Source organism: Lethenteron reissneri, chromosome 3 (genome assembly GCF_015708825.2).
Source record: "Lethenteron reissneri isolate LAM-NWPU_2019-01 chromosome 3, ASM1570882v1, whole genome shotgun sequence".
Classification (NCBI taxonomy): domain Eukaryota; kingdom Metazoa; phylum Chordata; class Hyperoartia; order Petromyzontiformes; family Petromyzontidae; genus Lethenteron; species Lethenteron reissneri.
The window spans coordinates 10,023,104-10,044,280 of NC_083781.1; the positions used below are offsets into that span (position 1 = coordinate 10,023,104).

The window sequence follows — 21,177 nt, forward strand, 5'->3', positions numbered from 1 at the left end:
CCGAAAGAACCAAGAAGATGAATCCCTGCAGTCACGAAAGCTTTAAATCGAAATTTATTTTTTCTTAAAATGTTCGGAGCCTTTTTGAAACGGGAAAGCATCGTGATGATTTTCAGGTAGGTATTTTTGTTCGTTTTTATTTTTAGACGACAATTTAGTGTATTTTTTCGCGTGGATTACATGTTTATATTGCTTGCGAAAACGCGACGTCAGCCGACGTATCGCGTGATGCCATTTTTGGCGTGTAAAGTGCGGCCATGTGACCTTGCGTCCAGTTGACAGATCGTCCAAATTTCATCGCTAGGTCCTGATTATTCCTGTTGTTGTTTTTTTTTCCTGCTTAATCCAGGGGGGTCAGAAACAAAATAACAAGAATAGACATTTTTCCGAATTCGGTAAAACAGCTCAATATTTCAAGATGCACGCGAACACGAGCGGCGGTGGTCCTTAATAAATAACGTCACGTCTTTAAGAAGCGGTCCTTAAAAGATCCGCAGGCTCCTGAGCCGTAGGTCGCCCACACCTGACTTAATCCAAAAACGTGAAGTCCACACACCCTCCGGCTGACAGCACGCACACGCACGTTGATGTGTCATGCAGGAGATTCTGGATTCTCTGTCGGAGCTCTACTCCCAGCTGCAGGAGGAAGACATGTGGGCGGGACTCTGGCAGAAGCGCTACAAGTTCTCCGAGACCTCGACGGCCATCGCTTACGAGCAGCACGGGTTCTTCGAGCAGGTGATGCCACGCGGATGTGGGGGAAACTTTCGGCATTGAGGTTTTAGATTATTATAACAACTAGTGATTAAAAAAGTAAAACAGTCAGAGGGCTGTTCTCAGCTGACGACCCCAGAGTACGTGGTGGAATGTTAGGTGTCGCCGTTCCTTTCCACAGGATACCGTACAAGAGCTCTAAGCCGTTTGTTGTGTTTGGGGCGTGTAGAGTCGCTATCGTTCCAGCACACTTGCCAGACAGTTCGAGCCAAAATAGCACACCCTAATGAGTCACGGATTCTGCCCTGGATTGATGGATGGATTCATTAGATCACGGGGTGGCGGAGACTCTTCCTTACCGAGGACTTTCAAACAGCTTGGTGGACAACCACACACGACAAAGAACCCCCGTGTAGCCTTAACATACTTTTGGGACAAGCGTTGTTAGCGAGCACCTATTAAGGCCGGCACGGCACACCACGGGGTGGACGGCCAGCACCACGCCCGGCCGCCTTTGTCTCCCTAGCGACAATGTTTTTACGCACCGCACCAAGTACTCATTTGAGGCCGAGTCGAGCTAAGGGAGGCCAAACCCGGTTCAGATAATCGTCACTGGTGTTGGCCGTGAGCAGGAACTGAACTTGGGTCGCCGGGTTTGTAGCGCACACACACACAGCTCAGTAACTTGTGTCACTGCTTGAGGGCTACATCGAAGCGTTAGGACTGGTGCGGATAAACACATGGATGGGTCAATGAATGGATGGTATAAACAGATAATTTGGGTGGATGGGTGCAGTGCTTTTAGATTAATTAGAGGATAGATAGGATAATGGATGTTTAAATGGACAGATGAATGAGTGGGTGGATGAATAAATGTAATGGATGGATGGGCAGGGATGGATGAATTAATGGATCGATAGGACTGCTAAATATCTAGGTGGATGGACAGATGGACGCACAAGAATGAGAGGATGCCCACAAAGGGATGGAATGATAGACTGGACAGGTGAAAAAGCCCAACGTATATATGTATGAATGTTGAATTTCTTTTGCACCGTACGTAGCCAATGGAGCTAATCGGGGGTACGGGGCGAAGGACAACAAACTAAACACAAAAATAAATTTCTATATAAATGAGTCCTCAATCTAGATGATTAAAAAATGCATCGCTCCAGCAGCGCATCTGAAAGCGCACGATGGCCGAGCCAAAAGCCACCGCCGATGCGTGGCTTACGGGAGTTGGCGTGGTGACGGTACGCGGACGTTGGCTGACCCTTGGCTCTCCGCCCTCCTCGCCCACAGGCCCAGGAGATGTACGAGAAAGCGATGGAGCACGCAAGGAAGGAGCACGAGAAGGGGAACGCTTCCCCCTCCGTCTTCCCCGAGTATCAGCTGTGGGAGGAACACTGGATTCGGTAAGCACCTCCTTCTCATAGACAACATCATCATCGGTAATTGGTTTTTTTACCCTTCCATCTGGCAACAAAACTGATACCTTTTCTACAAGGAGTCATGTTTGCATAGACCACAATACCTGCAGTCATAATGCAAACAAAAACATAACTCTGATAATGTATGCACTGTCCTTGAAGTTGATTGGTCCACACCCGAGACAGCTTTCCTTAGAGCCTAGTCTCACATGGTGTTGGACCAGATGACGCCAAAAGGCGCACAACTCAAAGACAATGCACCATCAGAGTATGAGAGCTCGGGGTAATGGAACATCATCATCATCATTGTCGTCATCATCATCCTCATGATGATGATGCCATACGCAAGAAGACGATCGGTCTCGTTCATCGTTGTTGATTTTTGGGTCGGGCTACGTTCATGATCTGGCCCAACGTCATTCGTGAGAATCTCCCTCAATCCGACACAGTCAAACATTAAATTGTGACGTGTCCCAAGTATTTCACGATTTGCCAATTTAGTTTTTTGACCATCAGGTTGTGTGTGTGGGGTGGGGGAGTAAGCCTCCGTGGAGAAAACCCATAAATTCAAGGAGATAATGCTCGAGCTTTCATCCAAGTTGAGTGACCTACAATCCACCTGGCGGCCACCTCCTTCCTGATGAGAAGTTCTCAAATTAAACATTTGTACATGTGGCAAAGGTTGTGTACTCCCACCTCTACCAGCAGTAGATTGATTACGGCCTGGCTGTAGAGATACCATAACAAGTCCCCCTCTTGGTGATGGATTGGGGTGTAGTTCTACTAGATGTAGGTCAGATGCTCAGTCATGAACAGAAGGAAGAACGGACGAATTCGAGAACATAGGCAGGTTGGTGACATCGTTCAAACTGATGATGAAAGTACGTGGGCTTGGGTAGGGCACATCACTCGAAGGGCCATAAACTCTCGACAGGGCTTCCTCTAGGGCTTCTAGTTAGCGGAGGTCCTTCCACCAGTGGTGGCGGGAGCAAGCGATTTCAGGACTTCATTTTTTACCTTTTCCTGTTCGAATCGGTGTCTCCCCTGTGCTCGCGTGCAGCTGCTGCAAGGAGCTCAACCAGTGGGAGGCGCTGACGGAGTACGGGCAGGCCAAGGGCCACGTGAACCCCCACCTCGTGCTAGACTGCGCCTGGAGGGTCTCCAATTGGGGAGCCATGAAGGAGGCGCTTGCGCAGGCAAGGACATGCGCGCGCACGAACATGCAATCGCTCACGCGCACGCACGTATACGTCCGCGCGTACGTACATGCGCAGAGCAACGAGCCGCCATACGCCAGTAAGCGACTGTGACAACGGCGCTTGTGCCAGGCTAGGTGCATTTTGAGGACCGCCGCGTGAAGTGTGGAAGGCTCCACTATTAGCAGGAGGTCACGGGCACGGAGCCAGGTGTTGTGGGTTCACTGATTGAGATGACGGGCAGGTGGGGACCGCCTGTGCTTCCCACAGGCACATGCATTCGCAACAACAACAACAGCCGCTATTTTCCACTGGCGGTGACATCACCACAGTGCTTGTGTCAGAGCTTGGTGTGCTCTGAGGCTATGGGAAGTGTTGAAGGCTCGCTCACAGACACGGGTGTTATGGGACAGCTGACTGAGATGACTGGCAGACGTACCATCTGTGTTCCCCACTGTGCCAAGTTGCTGTGTTTTAGCCAGCCGGCGCTCCTCTCGTTGTTGTGACCATCAGTCCTCCTCCCTCCGTTGTTGTGCGCATGCGCACACACGCACTTGCGCAAACTTATACGTATGTATATGCTCTTATGCACATTAAATACCCGCTTATACACATCTACAAACACAAAGATCCCCCGTATAGCCTTAAGAGGCTGTTGGGGCAAGTGGTGTTAGCGAGCACCTATGGCACGGCACACGAGGGGGTGGGTGGCCAGCACCATACTCGGCCGCCTTTGTCTATCTAGTGGCAAAGTTTACGCATCGCACCAGGTACTAATTTCGACCTCGGAGAGGTACAGAACCGGTTGAGATAGTCGTCACTGGTGTTGGCCGTATCGCCGGGTTCGTAGCACAGTGTGCTTAACCGCTACACTACCCACACATACACATCTACATACATACACACACGCGAACACACAGAGCTAATGTAGACATGGGGCAAGTGCTGTTATTGAGCATGGCGCACGAAGAAGTGGTACGGCAAGCACTGCACACACCCTGCTGTCTTTGTCTCCCCAGTGTTGGAGTTTGCACACCGTCGCATCACTTGAGCCCAAGTCAGCCAAAGGGAGGCTTAGAACAGAATGAGGTCACTCTTGCCCATGATGTTGTACATTGTTGAGAATTGAACTCGGGTCACCGTGATCGTCGCGCAGTGCGTGACTCACTGTGCCACCACTCCCAACACATGCTCACATGCACACACTTAAGTATTTATGCCGTCACCACGAAACATGTGCCAGGCTAGGTGCCCCTTGAGCAGCTTGAAGTGGTGAAGGCCTCGCTGGAAGGAGGTCATGCGTGGGACAGATGCAGATCAGATGATACGGGTTAACGTATCGGGGTGATTGGCAGTTGCACGACCCGCATTCCTCGCTGTGCAAAAAAACAAATATCTCTCCTCTAGCCATGCAGACTGTTGGGGCAAGTACTGTCAACGAGCGCCTGTTGATTACGCCCGGCCGCCTTTGCCTCACCTAGTGCTGATGTGTTACACACTGCATCAGGTGATCGTTTAAAAGCTGAGGAACACCTAGGGGAGGTCCAGAGCCAGTTCAGATAATCGCCACCGATGATAGCCGTGGCTGGGAATCGCACGTGGGTCGCCGGGTTCGTGTCGCAGCGAGCTAACCACCGCACTAACCGCTTCCCCAACTCTGCACACGAACACACGTGAAGACTCGCTGATGTTCCCCGCACACGCGTGTAAACAGGTGTGTCGTGTGTGGCTTGTTATGCTGTATATTGTGTGTTTGGCGTGTGCGGAGTGGTGCGCTAGCTCAGATTGGTACGTACGATGTATGGTACGTGTGGTGTCACGTTTCACGTTGTGTGTGCGCGCGCGTGCCCCGTGTGGTGCGTACGTATGTTGTGTGTGTAGTGTGATGCTTCATCTTGTGTGTACGCTGCGTGCCGTGCGTGCTGTGCGATGTGCCGTTGTGTTTATGGGGAGACGGGCGGCACAGCATCGCTCGGCTGTGCGCAGCAGTGGGCACGCACGGCACACGCACGGGCACACGCACGGGCACTCGCACACGCACGGGTGCGCGCACGCATGCGCACGCGCCGCACGCACCACATGCCAGACTCTCACGCCCGCCCCACCACTCGTATAAAAATTTTATTCCGTCGAACATTCGTTACATGGCAACGCGCCTAGGTAACTAGTCCTGCTGGCTCCAGCCTTGTTTTGCTTGTCCTTACGCGACTGCCCCTCTTCTACGTTGCCCCCCCACCGTCTCGCTGGCGATGCGTGTTGTAAGCGAAGAAGGCTCTTGTACGTGTCGGCTACGTGAACGGCTCATCTTGAGCCTGTGTCGACGACGACGCTCGCCGTTTCAGCCGATGCCATCAAGAGGAGCGTTCCGAAGTGGGGCCGATGCAGTGCTTTGGTCGCCAAGTCTCTCTCAATGGTGGCTTTCCGTTGTAGCTGGAGGCAGTGAATGATAAGTGAAGCTAAACTACTTTAAAAAAACTAAACTCCTTTTGTTTATCCAGTGAAGGCCCACTGAGGTGTACAGCTCTTTTTCAGAAGCGACCTGGCCACAAATGACAGCTCAACGAAGTGGCTCTATCGAGTGGAAATTCACAGCAGCCAAATGCTCTAAACGCACGTTTCTAAATGGGGAGGGAAAAACCGGAGGACCCGGAAAAAATCAACGTGACCACGGAGAGAGAGAGAGACATGCAAACTGTAAATATACAGCAGGTGTCAGGGTCGGGATTGAACTCACGACCTCTTGCATTCCAGGCGAGGTAGTTAACATCCCGCCGCACTGTGGCGCCCCCTGTAAGTAAAAACAGACGAGGTTTTTGTCTCGCCACCAAAAGAATGAAATGGCCTGTAGGTCCGCCAGTCTGCCAACCTTCTGAAGCAGTGGTTTTCAGCGGGTTTTAAATAATTGTTGTTACCCGCAGTTCAAACAAGAGGGCCCTTTTTTATTTAGCCATTTCGCTATGCTGCGCTGATTGTGGGGGCGGTGGGGGGGGGGGCGGCTCTTTGCCCTATTAAATCACATCGACAGAACCCAGCGGCGTTTGTTACGGGCCTCACTCTGCTGATGAGACTCGGACATGTCAAAGCTGGCCCAAGAGTCGTGACTGCTTGAACAACCTATCCTATCCTGATTAACATTGATCCAAAATAAGAGTGATGGACTGAAATCTAACGATATTCCTTGGGAAGGGTTCGGCGAGGCGTAAGTGAACGGTGTCGATGCACGCTCGTAAGCCAGCACTCTGGAGGCCGAGGATCCGGCAGAGGTTGCAATCGGGTACCCGATACCCGTACCCTACCCGATACCCGGCTACCCGTACCTGGCCGGGTACGGGTACCCTTTTGCGACCCTGGTGCGGCCGGGTACGGGTACGGGTAGGCCGTGAGTCACTGGTGAGTAACTGTTTGTCACTCATTTCGGGTAGGGTACGGGTAGGGAACGGGTACCCGTATCCGGCCGGGTACGGGTACCCATTTGCGACCCTGGTGCGGCCGGGTACGGGTACGGGTAAGGAATCAAAACCCGTTTGCGACCTCTGGGATCCGGTGGACGAGATGGTTTTCAGCACGACTCTACACCCCCGACTGTTGTTGCCCTGTAATCGCCAGGAGGTGGCAGTGCAGCCACGAATCCGGCCATGCGCAGACCTGTTGGGTGGGGTGGGAGGGGGAGTAGGGAGAATCCTTCGTTCAGTAGTGGATTAATCACGGGCTGATGAGGATGATGATGAGTATTATAATAGGTGGATGTGGCATTGAGCTGGCTCGTGTGGGAATCGATTGGGGCTGGCATGCAGCCTTCTCACGAGTGTCTCTTGCGAGCGCGGTTTTTCTCTTAAAAGAGATTATGCGGCGGGGATTGAGCATTGCCAGGAAATGGCTGCAAGTCTTTGCCACCACCGGCGCCGATTCTGTACGTGTGCGCCCTTCTTTCCCTCTTGTGGGGAGTGGTAGCGCGCTGCTCTCCAACCCTGCTTCGATTCCCGCTCACAGTCAACACCAGTGACGATTATCTGAACCGGTCCTGAGGCCTCCCCGAGGTCAACTCGGCCTCAAAACGAGTACCTGGTGCTGTGTGTAAACATCGTCGCTAGCGAGACGAACACGGTCAGGTGTGGTGCTGGCAACCCCCACCCCCTCGTGTGTACAGTGCCGGCCTTCATAAGTACTCGCTAACAGCACTTGCCCCAACAGTCTGTTAAGGCTGCACGGGGGATCTTTGTCTTCTTTCTCTCTTGTCCTCTGACATCCCCCCCCCGGCCCCCACCCACACCCCACCCCACCGCCCCCCACTCTCATCTCTCCTTTTTGTTTCTCTTTTTTTTTAAACATCACGGCTTGTGTTTTGATCCCTTGACTGTGGCGGGGAATTGAAGCCATATGCTTGAGGCCTCCTCCTACCTCTGCCGCAGAGACATTGATCGTACAGTGATCTCTCTGCTGTTGTTGGGCTCGCCACTGACGACGACACTAACCGCAGAAAGTATTTGCTGTTTAAACAAATGCGGGGCGTAGCAAGAAGCCACTGATAATTTCCACGAACAAGCGCACGTTGTTGTTGAATAAATTAGCGCAAAAGCCCACAACATTTACATCACTTGTATACGAAATCAGTTAAACAGGGAAAACCGTATTAACATTTCTTCTAGATTTGAAGCTTTCGTGACTGCAAGGATTCATATTCTTGGGTTTTTTCGGTAAAAGTCACGTAGGTAAAAAATTCAAACTAAAATTTATCAAAGTAAAATAAAAATCACGACGTTTCGGAGGCATTTTTTTATTTTACTTTTATTAATTTTTTGTTTAAATTTTTTACCTACGTGACTTTACTGAAAAAACCCAAGAATATTAACATTTCTATTTAGGAGAAAATGAAATTAATAATTTTAAGATCATCTGTTTATGTATGTTTTTGGGCCTCGGTGTAAGAACTTTGGGCATCTAAGTTTAAAGGGTTTTTTTAATGTATTGGTCTCTCACTATCTGCCTTGGGTTCTCGGTAGAAGGGCCCTACATGTTTATGGGTCCTCTGCACTACAAATTCTGGAGATCTTTACGGGAGTACAGTATGTGTGTCTCCATTCCGAGTTTCAGCAACGTAGCACGCAGATCGACCTCAAACGTGTGCTGCCTTGCAAAAGGGGGCATAGTATTTGTTTAATTAATGGGTCAGGGCGCACTGCCCACTAAAGCTGGCTAATATCAACAACGGGAGTGAGACGGTGGTGACCGGGTGGCACTTGGCAAGTGCAGTCCCCCCCCACCGCTACCCCACCTCCACGTTCATTTGCTCAGAGCTTTGGGCGAACGGGTGGCTCTCTTGTGCTTGCACAGTGACCGGCTTATCAGTATTGATTCTGCCGTGCAGGGGAACCAGAGGTCACCATTCTCACACACACACACACACGCGGCTGCACGTGTGCGCGCGCCCGCCAACCCCGTGCGTCTGCGTGGAAGAGGATGCCCCACCCAGCCGTAGCGTGGTGTTGATGTTTTAAAAATTGTTGGTGATTGTTTTGCTCGGTTGCGTGGTTCCTCTCCGCTGTTGCGGCACTCGGGGGAAGTGGTCCATGGGAACGGGCAACAAGCGGCAGGATTTTGCGGCGGCTTGTGTCCCCGCACGTTTTTTTTTGGGGGAGGGAGAGCCTCTGTCGAAGGAACATGATTTCAACCTGTGTGGACTTGCGTCTGAAATTCAGCTGTGGTCGCAGCGGGTGATCATTACCGTGTTTATTTGCATGGACGTTATTAATTGAGCTTTTCTTTTCGCCGCTGCCAAGTGTCTGGTGTCACCAGGTCCCAATTGGAAACGAGCATTTATTGCCCAGTGAGTTTCATCTGTGGCAACATATATGAATAAAGGAACACTGCAGGCGTACGAAACGGGGGGGGGGGGGAGAGGGGGGAATGGGGGAGAGGAGGTGGGGCAGCCTCATCATCGAGCTCACGTCTTGGAAACGTTTTACAAGCGGCGGCGTGCGTGAGATGCTTGGCTCCATTCACTGATGCACACTCACAGCCAGCCTCACCACCCCCCTCCCGTCCACGCAGGCGCCTTCCAGATGCATTCACTATGAAGACGAGGATTTTTTTTTATCGTGGGCAATGTTTTGCAGTTGTCTTTTAAAACATTTAGTGCCGAGCATGTGTCCGTGTGTGTGTGTGCGCGCGCGCTCACTTAGAGGAGAATGAAGGCTCGAGGCGAGCACCTTTCCTTTCTGTGCCACTTCTCAGAATTCAGAATCTTTATTTAGAATGGAGAGGAATCCGATGAGCTATGAAACACTTTTTCACAGATGTCCAGTAGGGAAGGTTAAAGAGTGTTACAAAAAATGATTGGAGTGCATGGTATAGGAAAGGTTTGCGTGCGTAGTGCCGACCTTACTGGGTGCTCGCTAACAGCACTTGCCCGACCGGGTCTATAAGGCTTAGTGAGGAATCTTTGTCATCGTATACCAGGTGTGTGTGTGTGTGTCTGCGTGTGGTTTTGGGAGCGATAGTGTAGCGGTTAGCGCGCTGCGCTATGAACCCGGCGACCCGGGTTCCATTCCCGCTCACGGCCAACACCAGTGACAATTATGTAGACCGATCCTGGGCCTCCCCTAGGTCGACTCAGCCTCAAATGAGTACCTGGTGTGCGGTGTGTAAACATTGTCACTGGGGAGATGAAGGTAGTAAGGCATTGTGCTGGCCACCCAAAACCCTCGTGTACCATTCCGGCCTTCATAGGTGCTCGCTATCAGCACTTGCCCCTACAGTCTGTTAAGGCTATACGGGGGATTTTTGTCTTTGTGTGTGGTTTACTTGTGGTTTTTGGTGGTGAAATGGTTCCCAGCAGTTTCTTTTCTACTTGGCGATGCTGCTTTGGCAGTCGTGTGTAAGCACAAATCATACCAATGCAACCAACATGTTCTTCAATAACACCGTGACCTTAAAGAAAAATATATATGCGTAAGAGGTGACATTTCACGTATTGGTCCTTCTTCATTAGCCCTCTGCTAAGCACGCCTCACTCTGCCGATGCGACGTTTGAGTGTCGTAACAGGTCCCATAGTTTTCTTGTGTTTGACCAAATGCTGCTGAAATTCCGTGCTCCCTGGAGGCTGTGCGGCTGATTGGGATATGTTGTAAAATATATTCTAGATTTGAAGCTTTCGTGACTGCAAGGATTCATACTCTTAGGTTTTTTTCGGTAAAGTTACGTAGGTAAAAAATAATAACAATAATAATAATAAAATAAAATAATAATACATGATAATAACTAAATTAAATCACGACGTTTCGGAAGCAACACAAGCCTCCTTCATCAGGTGTAACTGCTCCAGTACAATTACAGTATTTTTGAAACGTGATTTAATTTAGTTATTTTCATTTATTATTATTTTATTTTATTATTTTTTTTACCTACGTGACTTTAACGAAAAAACCTAAGAGTATGTTGTAAAATACTTTACACTTTTATTATGTGCAGGGACAGGCATTTGTTTCTTTATTTTGCTGCTATAGCCCAAGGCAATGAAGAAGAGTCGTAGCCTGAAACTTCACTTTGATACATGTATGGTTTTCTTTTAGGGCCACAGTGTTATTGACGAACGTATTGCGAGTTTGCTCTCAAACCGGTGGCCCTAAGAGGGATCGAACTGGCCGAAATAGGTGGGCGCGTGGTCTCATATCCATATCTGGTTATTCTTCTCCTCTTCATCATGTTTGTCTTTCAAGTTGTACAAAGTGAGCGATTTCATTCTTTAAATATCGACGTCACGTGCCACGGTGACCAAAATAACGCGCGGTGGCCGCGCGGATTCGTTTTGACCGCAAATTGCTTATTTATGAAGGATATTCACGCAGGGAAATATTCCGAGGCTTGCCGACGCTCATTTTCAAAGGTTGCCCCCATTGGCTGCGGGGAATATTGTCTTTTATCGTGGGAGGTATATTTAGCCATTACACTCGCAAGTAGGGGCATTATCTCCGGAAGCTCTTAATGTCCCCCAGCAGTAGCGAGCTTAACACCACTTCATTTTTCATGTACGCATTCGCGTGTGCAGAAGGGCATACTGCTGGTTAATATATTTTTTTGTTTACAATTAATTAGAATGAAGGTAATAATATTCAGACCTTTGTTATAAACCCATCTGGGAAATGAAAGCCTCCCCCACCTCCTTCTTTACAATGTCGGTCATGCGGCTCGCGACACCGCACTTCACCGCACTTCACCGCACTTTCGGTGCGAAAGACGTTCAACATACAGACGTACGCACAACGTTGGTCAGCAGGTTGGCAGGCTGTGGTGGTGGGGGTGGCGGAGTAGGTGGGAAGCGGGATTGGTGCAGATGTCACTCGCCACTGATGTTATAGCCTTTGCTGGGAATTTATCTTGGGTCAGTGGGTACATCGTGCAGTGTGCTGCCACTCCCTTTCCTTGAACGTCATATTCACTCGTCCGCTGGTCAGGAGATTGCAGGACCACAAATGAATTCTTAAGTGTTATCCCCTGTTATGCAAAGGCACTCTCCAGGTATGAAATGAAGCCTTGCCAACAACAACTGGCAGTTAACCGACGTTGGTTCGAGAAAGGCTGACGCTGCTGATGAGACACTTGAGTGTCAAAACGGGTCCCGATATTGTCTTGTACTGAATCGATGCTGCAGAAATGATACACTCCCAGAAGGCCGTGGTGCCGATGGGTTGCGTCAAAAATTTTTTTTAGTATTGTTGCATTAAATGTGTGGGGACACAGATGTATGAAGTACGTGTCTTGACTGCTGATCCGTTGTTACTTATATTCTGCAAAATGACGCGAATAATTATTTTATGTTACGTTAGATATGTCATTCTACTCTTGCGCATGATGGCAATATGTTCAGGAGCTAAATGGCAATGTCAGTCTGCTCGTCACGAGAGGGATTCAGGAGAGAGTATATGGGTCCACAGGTTGCGTTGCATGCCCACAATCTCTCCACTGTGGCTTGTGTATAATCTATGGTTTACGCTATGGGTCCAAAGTTTCAGTTGTATGGCCACAATGTCACCGCTGTTACCGGCATCTTTAATTTTTCCTTCACGAAGGAGAGTTGGGCATCGCCATCGTGGTTGGGGCACCACTGTGGCGAGATGGAATCTCCCTTGCCCTGATATGCAGGATCGTGTGTTCCATCCCTGATCCTCCGGTTTTTCTCCCCACATTGAGAAACATGCGTTTAGAGTATTTTGCTGCGATAAATTTCCACATGGTAAGCCACTACGTTGAGCTATAATTTCTGGTCAGGTCGCTTCTGAAAAAGAGCCATATAGCTTAGTGGGCCTTACCTGCTAAAAAAACTAATAGTTTAATAGTTTTAAAAGATTAATGTTCTGACGTCGTTATTGTTAGAGCTGCCAGCGATGGTAACTCATGCCCACGTGCCCGTGTCGTGACGCCCCCCTCCCCCCGCGTCCGCAGGTGGAGTCGAGCTGCCCGCGCGAGCTGGCCTGGAAGGTGAACATGTACCGCGGCTACCTGGCCGTGTGCCACCCCGAGGAGCAGCACCTTGCGGCCGTGGAGCGCCTGGTGGAGACGGCGAGCGGGCAGGCGATCCGCGAGTGGCGCCGCCTGCCGCAGGTGGTGTCGCACGTGCACACGCCGCTGCTGCAGGCTGCGCAGCAGGTGATGGAGCTGCAGGAGGCGGCGCAGATCCACGCGGGCCTGCAGCCCGGCAGCCTGGGCCGCCACAACAGCCTGCACGATATGAAGGCCATCGTGAAGACGTGGCGCAACCGCCTGCCCATGGTGTCCGACACGCTGTCGCACTGGAGCAGCATCTTCATGTGGCGCCAGCATCACTACCAGGGTGCGTGGCGCACCGCGGTTTTGGTTCGCATTTCCGGCAACCGCTGGAAATGTCGAGCGTTTTGCAATGTCTTCAGAATTTCAACACGGTAACCTAGGGAGCTCTCACACAGCGGTGGGGGTGCCGTGGTGACGAGATGTTAACTCCCTCGGCTGGGGTGTCGCCTAATGATGCTAGTTGTAATCACTGACGCAACGTCGTACTCGAATTGTAAATGTTGTAGATTTGCTCTCCAAAGTGCCAACGAATTGGCACTTTGTTTACTTGACAAACCCTACTAATTGGCTGTGTCGGATGGTGGCGGATTTAACGAGACATTTATATTTCTCTTCTTCTAACCCAAAAACCTCTTATGGATGGTATGCAGGAGGCTGTGGATGCGATCCCGACCCTGATGGATGCTGTTTATTTGGAGTTTGCGTGTCTCGCTCTCCGTGGTTGCATGGATGTTTCTCCGGGTCCTCCGGTTTTTCCCTCCACATTTGGAAATATGCGTTTAGAGTATTTAGTTGCTATAAACTTTCACATGATAAGCCACTTTGTTGAGCTGTCATTTAAAAAAAAACGAGATTCATAGCTCAGTAGGGCCTTACCTGGGAATAAAAAGAATATATAGTCTAAATATGGAGGGAAAACCCAAAGGACCCATAGAAAAATCCACGTGATCATTTCAAATATACAGGTGTTAGGATCGGGATTGAACCCACGACCTCCTGCATACCAAGCGAGGAAGTTAACATCTCACCACCGCGGCAATTCTGAGTATGTGGCTTTTCGTGCTTTTCAGTTTGTTTGGGCTTTGATGGAGATTTTAAAAAATCCGTAACGAAATCCTTGGTCTTTGCGGGAACATTGCGATTGTACTGTGAAACCATTTCACTGGAAATAGGCGAAAGATTTAACATTGAAAAAGAGTCCCATGCCAGGCGTAGCGAAACCATTTAAAGGAATATATTTTTCATGTTTTGCTTGATGTGCAAAGCAGGTTAAGTGCGGTGCATTTAATTATTGATGATGCCGGAGAGATGTGGCCATGGAAAGGCCTGTAGGGACCTTCCAGGAACCAAAGTGCGTCATCCCACCCGATAAATTCTGTTTTAATAACGTGATTTATTGATAAAGAAAAGCCTCGGTGAGTCTCGAGAATCTTTTCCAAGAGAGTCCTTCAGTGGGGTGCTCCGCCAATGGGTGGTGGTGTATCATAGGAATGATGCCATGGGTGGTGGTGGTGGTGGTGGGTAGTTATGATGGTAGTCGTGGTGTGGGGGTGGTAGTGATGATGGTGGTGGTGGTGCGTAGTGATCGTATAGCCAGACGGTGGTGGCGCAAGGAGTGTTTTGCACGTTGGAGGAGAAATCACAGTGCCCGAGAATACCCATCACAGTAATGGCACTCACAGCAAGAGGTAATGGAGCAACATCCATTGTTATACCCCGGCAAGTTCTGTCCCGTAGTGTCATCATCATCACCATTCCATGGGCAGATAGTCCATTGGTTTCCACTGCACGTTTCATAGTGTAAAGCTCACAAAGTCCCATCTCATAAATCTCACAAATTCATCCCTTCCCACCGCCAAAGTCCTCTCTCAGCCCTGGGAGCAACCAGCGATGAGGACCCCCCCCCCCACCCACCCACCGCTTGAGATCGGCGGTGTCGTATTTAAAGAAATGCAATCGCTGGGCAAGTTCGGTGGACTTGAACCCCTCGTGTTGCATTTCTGCGCCGTTCCGTCTGCCAACTTCTCCCCTCCGTCTGCCAACTTCTCCCCTCCGTTGGGCAGCAGTGGTTGGTGGCACCTTGCCAGTCGCGCGGGGGGGGGGGGGGTAATGGGGGAACACGGTACTCCATCGTTACCAATTCATTTCCTTTGCTTTCCTAGAGGAGGTTGGGGCGAAGAGGGTTATCGATGATAATTAATCAAATTTATTTAATTAGAATGTTGCTTATTTATCCAGGAAAGCCACATCGAGTCCCAGGACTTTTTTTGCGGAGGGGATCCTGCATTGGGTTATTGTTTTAAGATGTTTTCAGCCAAGCCGGAACACGCGGGGAAAAACCCCTACGCCTTGCGCGAGGGTGCATCACTCTGTTCCCGTACAGATGGAAACGGATGACTGTGAGTCCACTCGCACAAAAGTTGCGAAACGCCCTTCCTGTGGGTGTCGAGGAGGAGCCGTGCCATGGCTCGCCAGGCGAAGGTGGTACGGCAAAAATGTGGCCTCCACCTGTTCCGTCTGTATAAGAGTGAGTGTTGTCCCCTAGCACGCGTGGATTTTCTCCGGATGCTCCGGTTTCCTCCCAAGTGGGAACACCCATTCATTTTCTTCTTCTTGGTTCTTTCGGTAAAGTCACGTAGAAGGGAAATAATAAAATTAAAATAATAAAATAATTCTCACGACGTTTCGGCCACAACGCAAGCAGCCATCCTCAGGTGAAGACCAGGTCTGTCGGAAAGACTGTCTGAATGAAACACCACCAGGCTTGGAGCGTATATTTAAGCTGGGATAACACCGAATATGGTAGAGGACCGCAGAGCTTTGGCGATTGTTGGCGGCGACCTGCCGCGTGGCTGCCTTCCCGCTCGTCTTTGGTTCCTCCTCGCACCTCGGAGTCACTCAACCTCTACTTCTCTCTCTCCCTTCGAGAGCGAGCGAATAGTGTACGGCGGCAACACAGCAGGGTCACAAGTAGAAATTACCATGACAGTAATCTCTCGTTGAACGCGGTAGATGAGTTCCTGAAAAGTGCCGCGTTATGCCAAAAAACGCATTGAGCGAGGAATTGCTGATGAGATGAGGGGACGTGTTTTTGTATCATTTTGCTCGGCTGCGTAGCGCAAGAAAGTAGTTTGTCGGTAGCTGCTCGGAGACCGCGTTATAACGGGCGTGGTTCTGCGTTGTAACGGTGCGCTTTCCACGTTGTGCCAAAAGTGTTCCGCAATACAAGCAGCACGTAGTCGTGAAAATGCGTTACGTGAACACGCATTAAGCAAGGACTTACCGTTTAATAACAATCATAATAACGAACACGCATGTCGGCGCTTTGTCTCGCGTGTCTCCCCGTGCGTGCATCCCGCAGCGATCGTGACGTCGTACGAGGCGTGCTCACAGGGCGACCCCAACGGCAGCCAGGCCCTGCTGGGCGTGCACGCCTCCGCCTCCGCCATCATCCAGTACGGCAAGATGGCCCGCAAGCAGGGCCTCGTTGGCGTGGCTCTGGACTCGCTCAGCCGCATACACACCATCCCCTCCGTGCCCATCGTCGACTGCTTCCAGAAGATACGCCAGCAGGTCAAGTGCTACCTGCAGATGGCGGGCGTCATGGGCAAGAACGAGTGCATGCAGGTGAGAGGGCACGGGGGGAGGGATTAGGGGGAGGGGGGCGGTGTGAGTGTTGAGTTTGTTTGGTTTGCTACACGGACGATGGGTCCCGTTTAGCCGTTTGCAAACTCTTGTCACCTAGGTTATCACGAGCACACTATATTCGTAAAATTGTAAGCTCTATTAAACAGTTCTGCCTTCAATTTTAAATTGAACTGGTTAAATGTTTGTGAAGAGTCTCGAACATGCAGCGGCAGTGAGTTCTGGCCGATGGACCGCTGAGTAGGTGAGTGGGTGGGTAGGTGAGTTTCAGGCGGATGGACTGCTGAGTTGGTCAGTGGGTGGGTGAGTTTATCAGCCGATGGACCGCCGAGTAGGTGAGTGGGTGGGTATGAGTAGGTGAGTGATTGGGGTAGGTGAGTTTCAGGCCGATGGACCGCTGAGTAGGTGAGTGGGTGGGTATGAGTAGGTGAGTGATTGGGGTAGGTGAGTTTCAGGCCAATGGACCGCTGACCGCAAAGCACCGAGGTCCAAATCTCGCTGTCCGAATGCGCAGACAGATCAGGTCAAAGGTGCTGTGAGCACAGCAGCATCAACAAAAAAAATACAAAAAACAAATATTTTAGAAAACGAGTACAGTGGAACAACTAACAAATGAGGTGTTAATTGGTCAGGGTGTGGATGGTGGTTGAGACCTAAGTATTTAATTTATTTCACTATAGCAGAGATCTTTACTATGAAGAAGGACCATTACCTGAAACATCATCTCGTATTTTTATTTTACTTCCCCTTGTGGCAGTGTTATTGACGAACTTTTAAAAAAATTGTTGGTATTTGTGCTTGTGCACCACTGCTGACGCAGACACATAACTAAACAAATATTGTGTCAATCATTGCACCATCAATAACCACACACGCACACACGGCACATGATGCCAACGATTCCCCGTTTGACCTTCGACACCCGTTTGGAAAGTGCTGTTCGTGACCACCTCGTAAGGTCGCCACTGATCATGATCACGTGCTATGGAAAGAACGCTGCTTTTGACAGACCAAATTAGATTGTTAGCTAAAATTACAGTTACCTTGTGACTGCAATTCATTAACAATGACACCATTGTAATTGGCTCCAGGTTTGCAGGGGTTCTGGTGGTTGTGGTGCCACAGTGAGGAGCGGTGGCGCAGTGGTTAGTGTACCGCACCCCAGACCCCGACAACCCGGGTTCGATACCCATTCACAGTCCAACGTCAGGAGCAAATAGCTGACTCGGCCCTATGCCTCCTTTACATCGACTCAGCCTTGTACGAGTACCTATTGCGGCGTGTAAAATATCAGCACAGGGGAGATGAGGGCGGCCGGGCGTGGCGCTCGCCACACCATCCCACTCGTGCGCCGTTGAGCTGTGCAGTTTTTTTGTATAGGTGCTCGCTAACAGCACCTGCCCCAACAGTCTAGATGGCTACCTGGGCGGGGGGGTGGGGGTCATTGTCTGTGGTGGCAGTGGGATCTTCGTCTTCAGGATAGAAGTAACTGATGGTGGTGAGGAAGTGGGTGGCGGTGGTGATGATGTCGGGCAACGATGCTGGCGACAGTAGTGCCGATGACAATGAGGAAGACGTGTCGCCAGGTCTGATGGCCTGCGGCGTGTTAGTAGCGTTTCACGAGCGGTTCCAACAGCCCAGCAGAACACGGTTGAATCGCCTCTTCTCAGGTGGTCAGGTGAGAGTACCGGTCGGTGACCTTATTTAATAAACCCACCCAAAACGAAACTATTTAATTTTTACCGGTTCAAGCCGGTTGAGCTGTCATTTAGCCACAAGTGATAGCTCAACGAAGTGGCTTATCACGTGGAAATTTATAGGAGGCAAGTACTCAAAACGCCTGCTGATGAGACACCACATGTTGACACTGGTGCAGAGTTCACTTACAAATGCCACGGAAAATGACGCACTCCCAGAAGGCCATGTGGCTGATAGGGTGTGTAACAAAAATAGCACATTTATTCCATGTTTGTGTGTGGGGACAGAGTTATGAAGGAAGGAGGCGTTATCGTCTGCTAATTAATGTTCTTATAATTCTCCACCACGAGAACCGTTATTACGGTGTGTCATGTATTTTTTTAACCAGTCAGAGCACACTCACACAAATGGTCCTGTGTAAGGAAAACGAGCGATAAAATACATCGGTTAACGTACAGGCGAAAATGCTTCTCAAAGAAGGTGCAAAAAAAAGGATCTTGCAACGGCAAAAAAAAAATCCAATTATAATTATATACAATTTATGAACGTCAACATGAACATCAATAACCAGTGTAATTTTTACTTACAAAGAGTGTAGTATCGTACGGAAACACCTGTTATTAATTTTCTCCCGTCAGGGGAATGAAGGCGGCCTCCCCTGTGCCTCTCAGTCACCGCGTTTTATTTGTCCATACTTCTCCACGCCGGTCAGTAAGGGGTTGATGAAGGCAGCGGAGGCCCCAGGAACGGACATCGCTCGCCGCTGGCGTGAGAACACCAGATGGGAAATCAAAGTCGTGTCGCCGGGTTCCATGGCGCAGCTCGCCGGACCACCACACGTGGCCACCTCTCCCTCCGCCTGCACAGAAACATCGACAATTTCTGTAGTGATTTCAAAATATCCGCCGCCGTAGGATGTTATTTTAGAATGCGTTAACCCGTACACTTTGCACGAATAATAATAATAATAGGCCTTTCCATTGTTTAGATCTGAATCGTCTGGCATTGAGCCCTAGCTCGAAAAATACCATGCATTACAGGGCCATTCATTCAACATTTACATTCCCAAGGCTTGCACTGCTGTCCTTGCTGGGAGGTCATTGTGTACGAATATCTCGCCCCACCCCCCCCTCCCCCCTTCATTAATTTCGGTTAGTTCTGAAACAATGTCGTGTTATTGTTGTTTTTTAATTAAATTGTTTTACCGGGAACTCGCCGACCTGTGGTACCTGCTGGCAGCTGAGTGTGTAATGATGGCTGCGAGCGTGATTCGCAGAAAAAATCGCGTGGCACGACGACAAAGCGCACAGACGCCCCCTTTGTGAGCGGCGACCACGTGCCCCTCTCTATTCCTCGTACCCTACGATGCCCTCGCCGAACTCCTACAGAATTCTGCCCAAAAAGGGCAAGGCTTTGTCGCCTCTGGGCATGCCCTCTGGGGAAGTCCTGCAAATCGAGGAAAACGGTCGGCTTCCCATTCACCAGGAGCTCGATGGCGTCCCCCGTCGTCGCTTGAAGTCGCGCAGGCCCCTTTTTGGACCTGCGCGATTAACCGGTAGCAATGAGAGTTCAACTCCGATGAAGCTTGGAGAGCCGCTTTGAGTTCAAAAGAACTCGCAAAAAAAACACCTTGTGAAAGACTCAACGCAGAAGATGCCTGGGTTTGATCTTCGACGAAGCTCATGGCCCACTCTAAACCGCATCCACTGCACAAACCATGACAGTAGAAGATGCGGGGGATAACTGATGTGCACATGGAAAATTAAAACTCTCTAGTGTGCGGCAAACTTGGGTCATCCAGAACAGACCGTACAACGTATAACGACACAATTTCCGGTTCCACAAATGCGAAGGAGACATCGCAGCGATAACACTGCGCTGCTCCTGAAGCAGTTGTCTGGATTTCACACCTGAATGTGAAATTGTAGTGGTTGCTCAGCATCTACATCAGCCAAAAGAAGAAGATTCCCGCAGTGTAGCTCGTGCGCATGTGTACATTTGCATGGCCCTTTCGGTCAATCCACTGCTGGATGAGAGCCTCCGCCACACCTATGCCGGGGGTAGTTCCGGGGGGGGGGTGGGGGAGGTGGGGGGGTTGTTTGACCGTACTTTGCCACGCTGGTCCGTGCGGATTTGTGAAGGTGACGAGGTTAGATGTGATGGGAGAATAATAGAAGTGCAGTGTACAACAATGCATTTTGCTGCACGGGCCTCTGCTGTCAATCACGTAGCCCTGCAAGCCCTATGGCAATCTGTTTGTGCACAGGTGGTCACCCACCCAAGCGTTATCCTGTGTTCAAACCGGCCTTGGGAAGGAACTGGCTAATTTTTGAACAAGGGTAAGAATAGGTACTTGCGCAAGATTGAAATAATTTTCTTCTTCAAAATTGTGGTTTTGGGGATATAGCATTTGAATGCAGATTCATCTTTTCCAGTCGAGTGGCCGTCATTCTGAACTAAATTGCGGAGACTGCAGATGAGTTTGGATAATGGGATTTGCAGGCGTGCATCCGTGTGCTGGAATAAATTACCCGTGTCTCACTTATGCATGCTCATTGGCGTGAAATATTTTACGTAAGTTTTAAAGTGAACATATTGCCGAATCTCAGCTTTGACGATAAATTTGCAATTTGCGTGAAGATTGATGCCAATATGATAATGGTTTGAATATTCTTCCATCAATAATAACGTTGGGAATGTTGCGTTTTGTTCTTGCGAGTCATAGGATGTCGTCGGAAGATTCTCAAAGTTGTGCTTGTGTGCAAAATACATAAATCGTGAGTGTTTGTGGGAGAAAGAGTGGCAAAGAGGATAGCGTAGTGTTCTACGAACCCGGCAACTAAAATTGAATTCTGGCTCGCAACCAACAACGGTGACTAATATGTGAACTGGCCCTGGTCCTCCACTAGGTTTATTCAGTATTTAATAAGTACCTGGTACGCTGTGTAAA

At 49.8% G+C, this 21,177-nt stretch overlaps 1 protein-coding gene across 4 annotated transcripts in view; it reads left to right on the plus strand.

The window, feature by feature from the left end:
- TRRAP (transformation/transcription domain associated protein) overlaps nt 1–21,177 on the plus strand; it is a 137,482-nt gene that overhangs the window by 57,480 nt on the left and 58,825 nt on the right. For all 4 annotated transcript variants that reach the window (XM_061557410.1, XM_061557420.1, XM_061557429.1 and 1 more), the window contains 5 exons: nt 601–738; nt 2,017–2,129; nt 3,205–3,340; nt 12,780–13,167; nt 16,246–16,511. In XM_061557410.1, the coding sequence (XP_061413394.1) occupies nt 601–738; nt 2,017–2,129; nt 3,205–3,340; nt 12,780–13,167; nt 16,246–16,511 (1,041 nt within the window). The remainder of the gene's footprint in view (nt 1–600; nt 739–2,016; nt 2,130–3,204; nt 3,341–12,779; nt 13,168–16,245; nt 16,512–21,177) is intronic.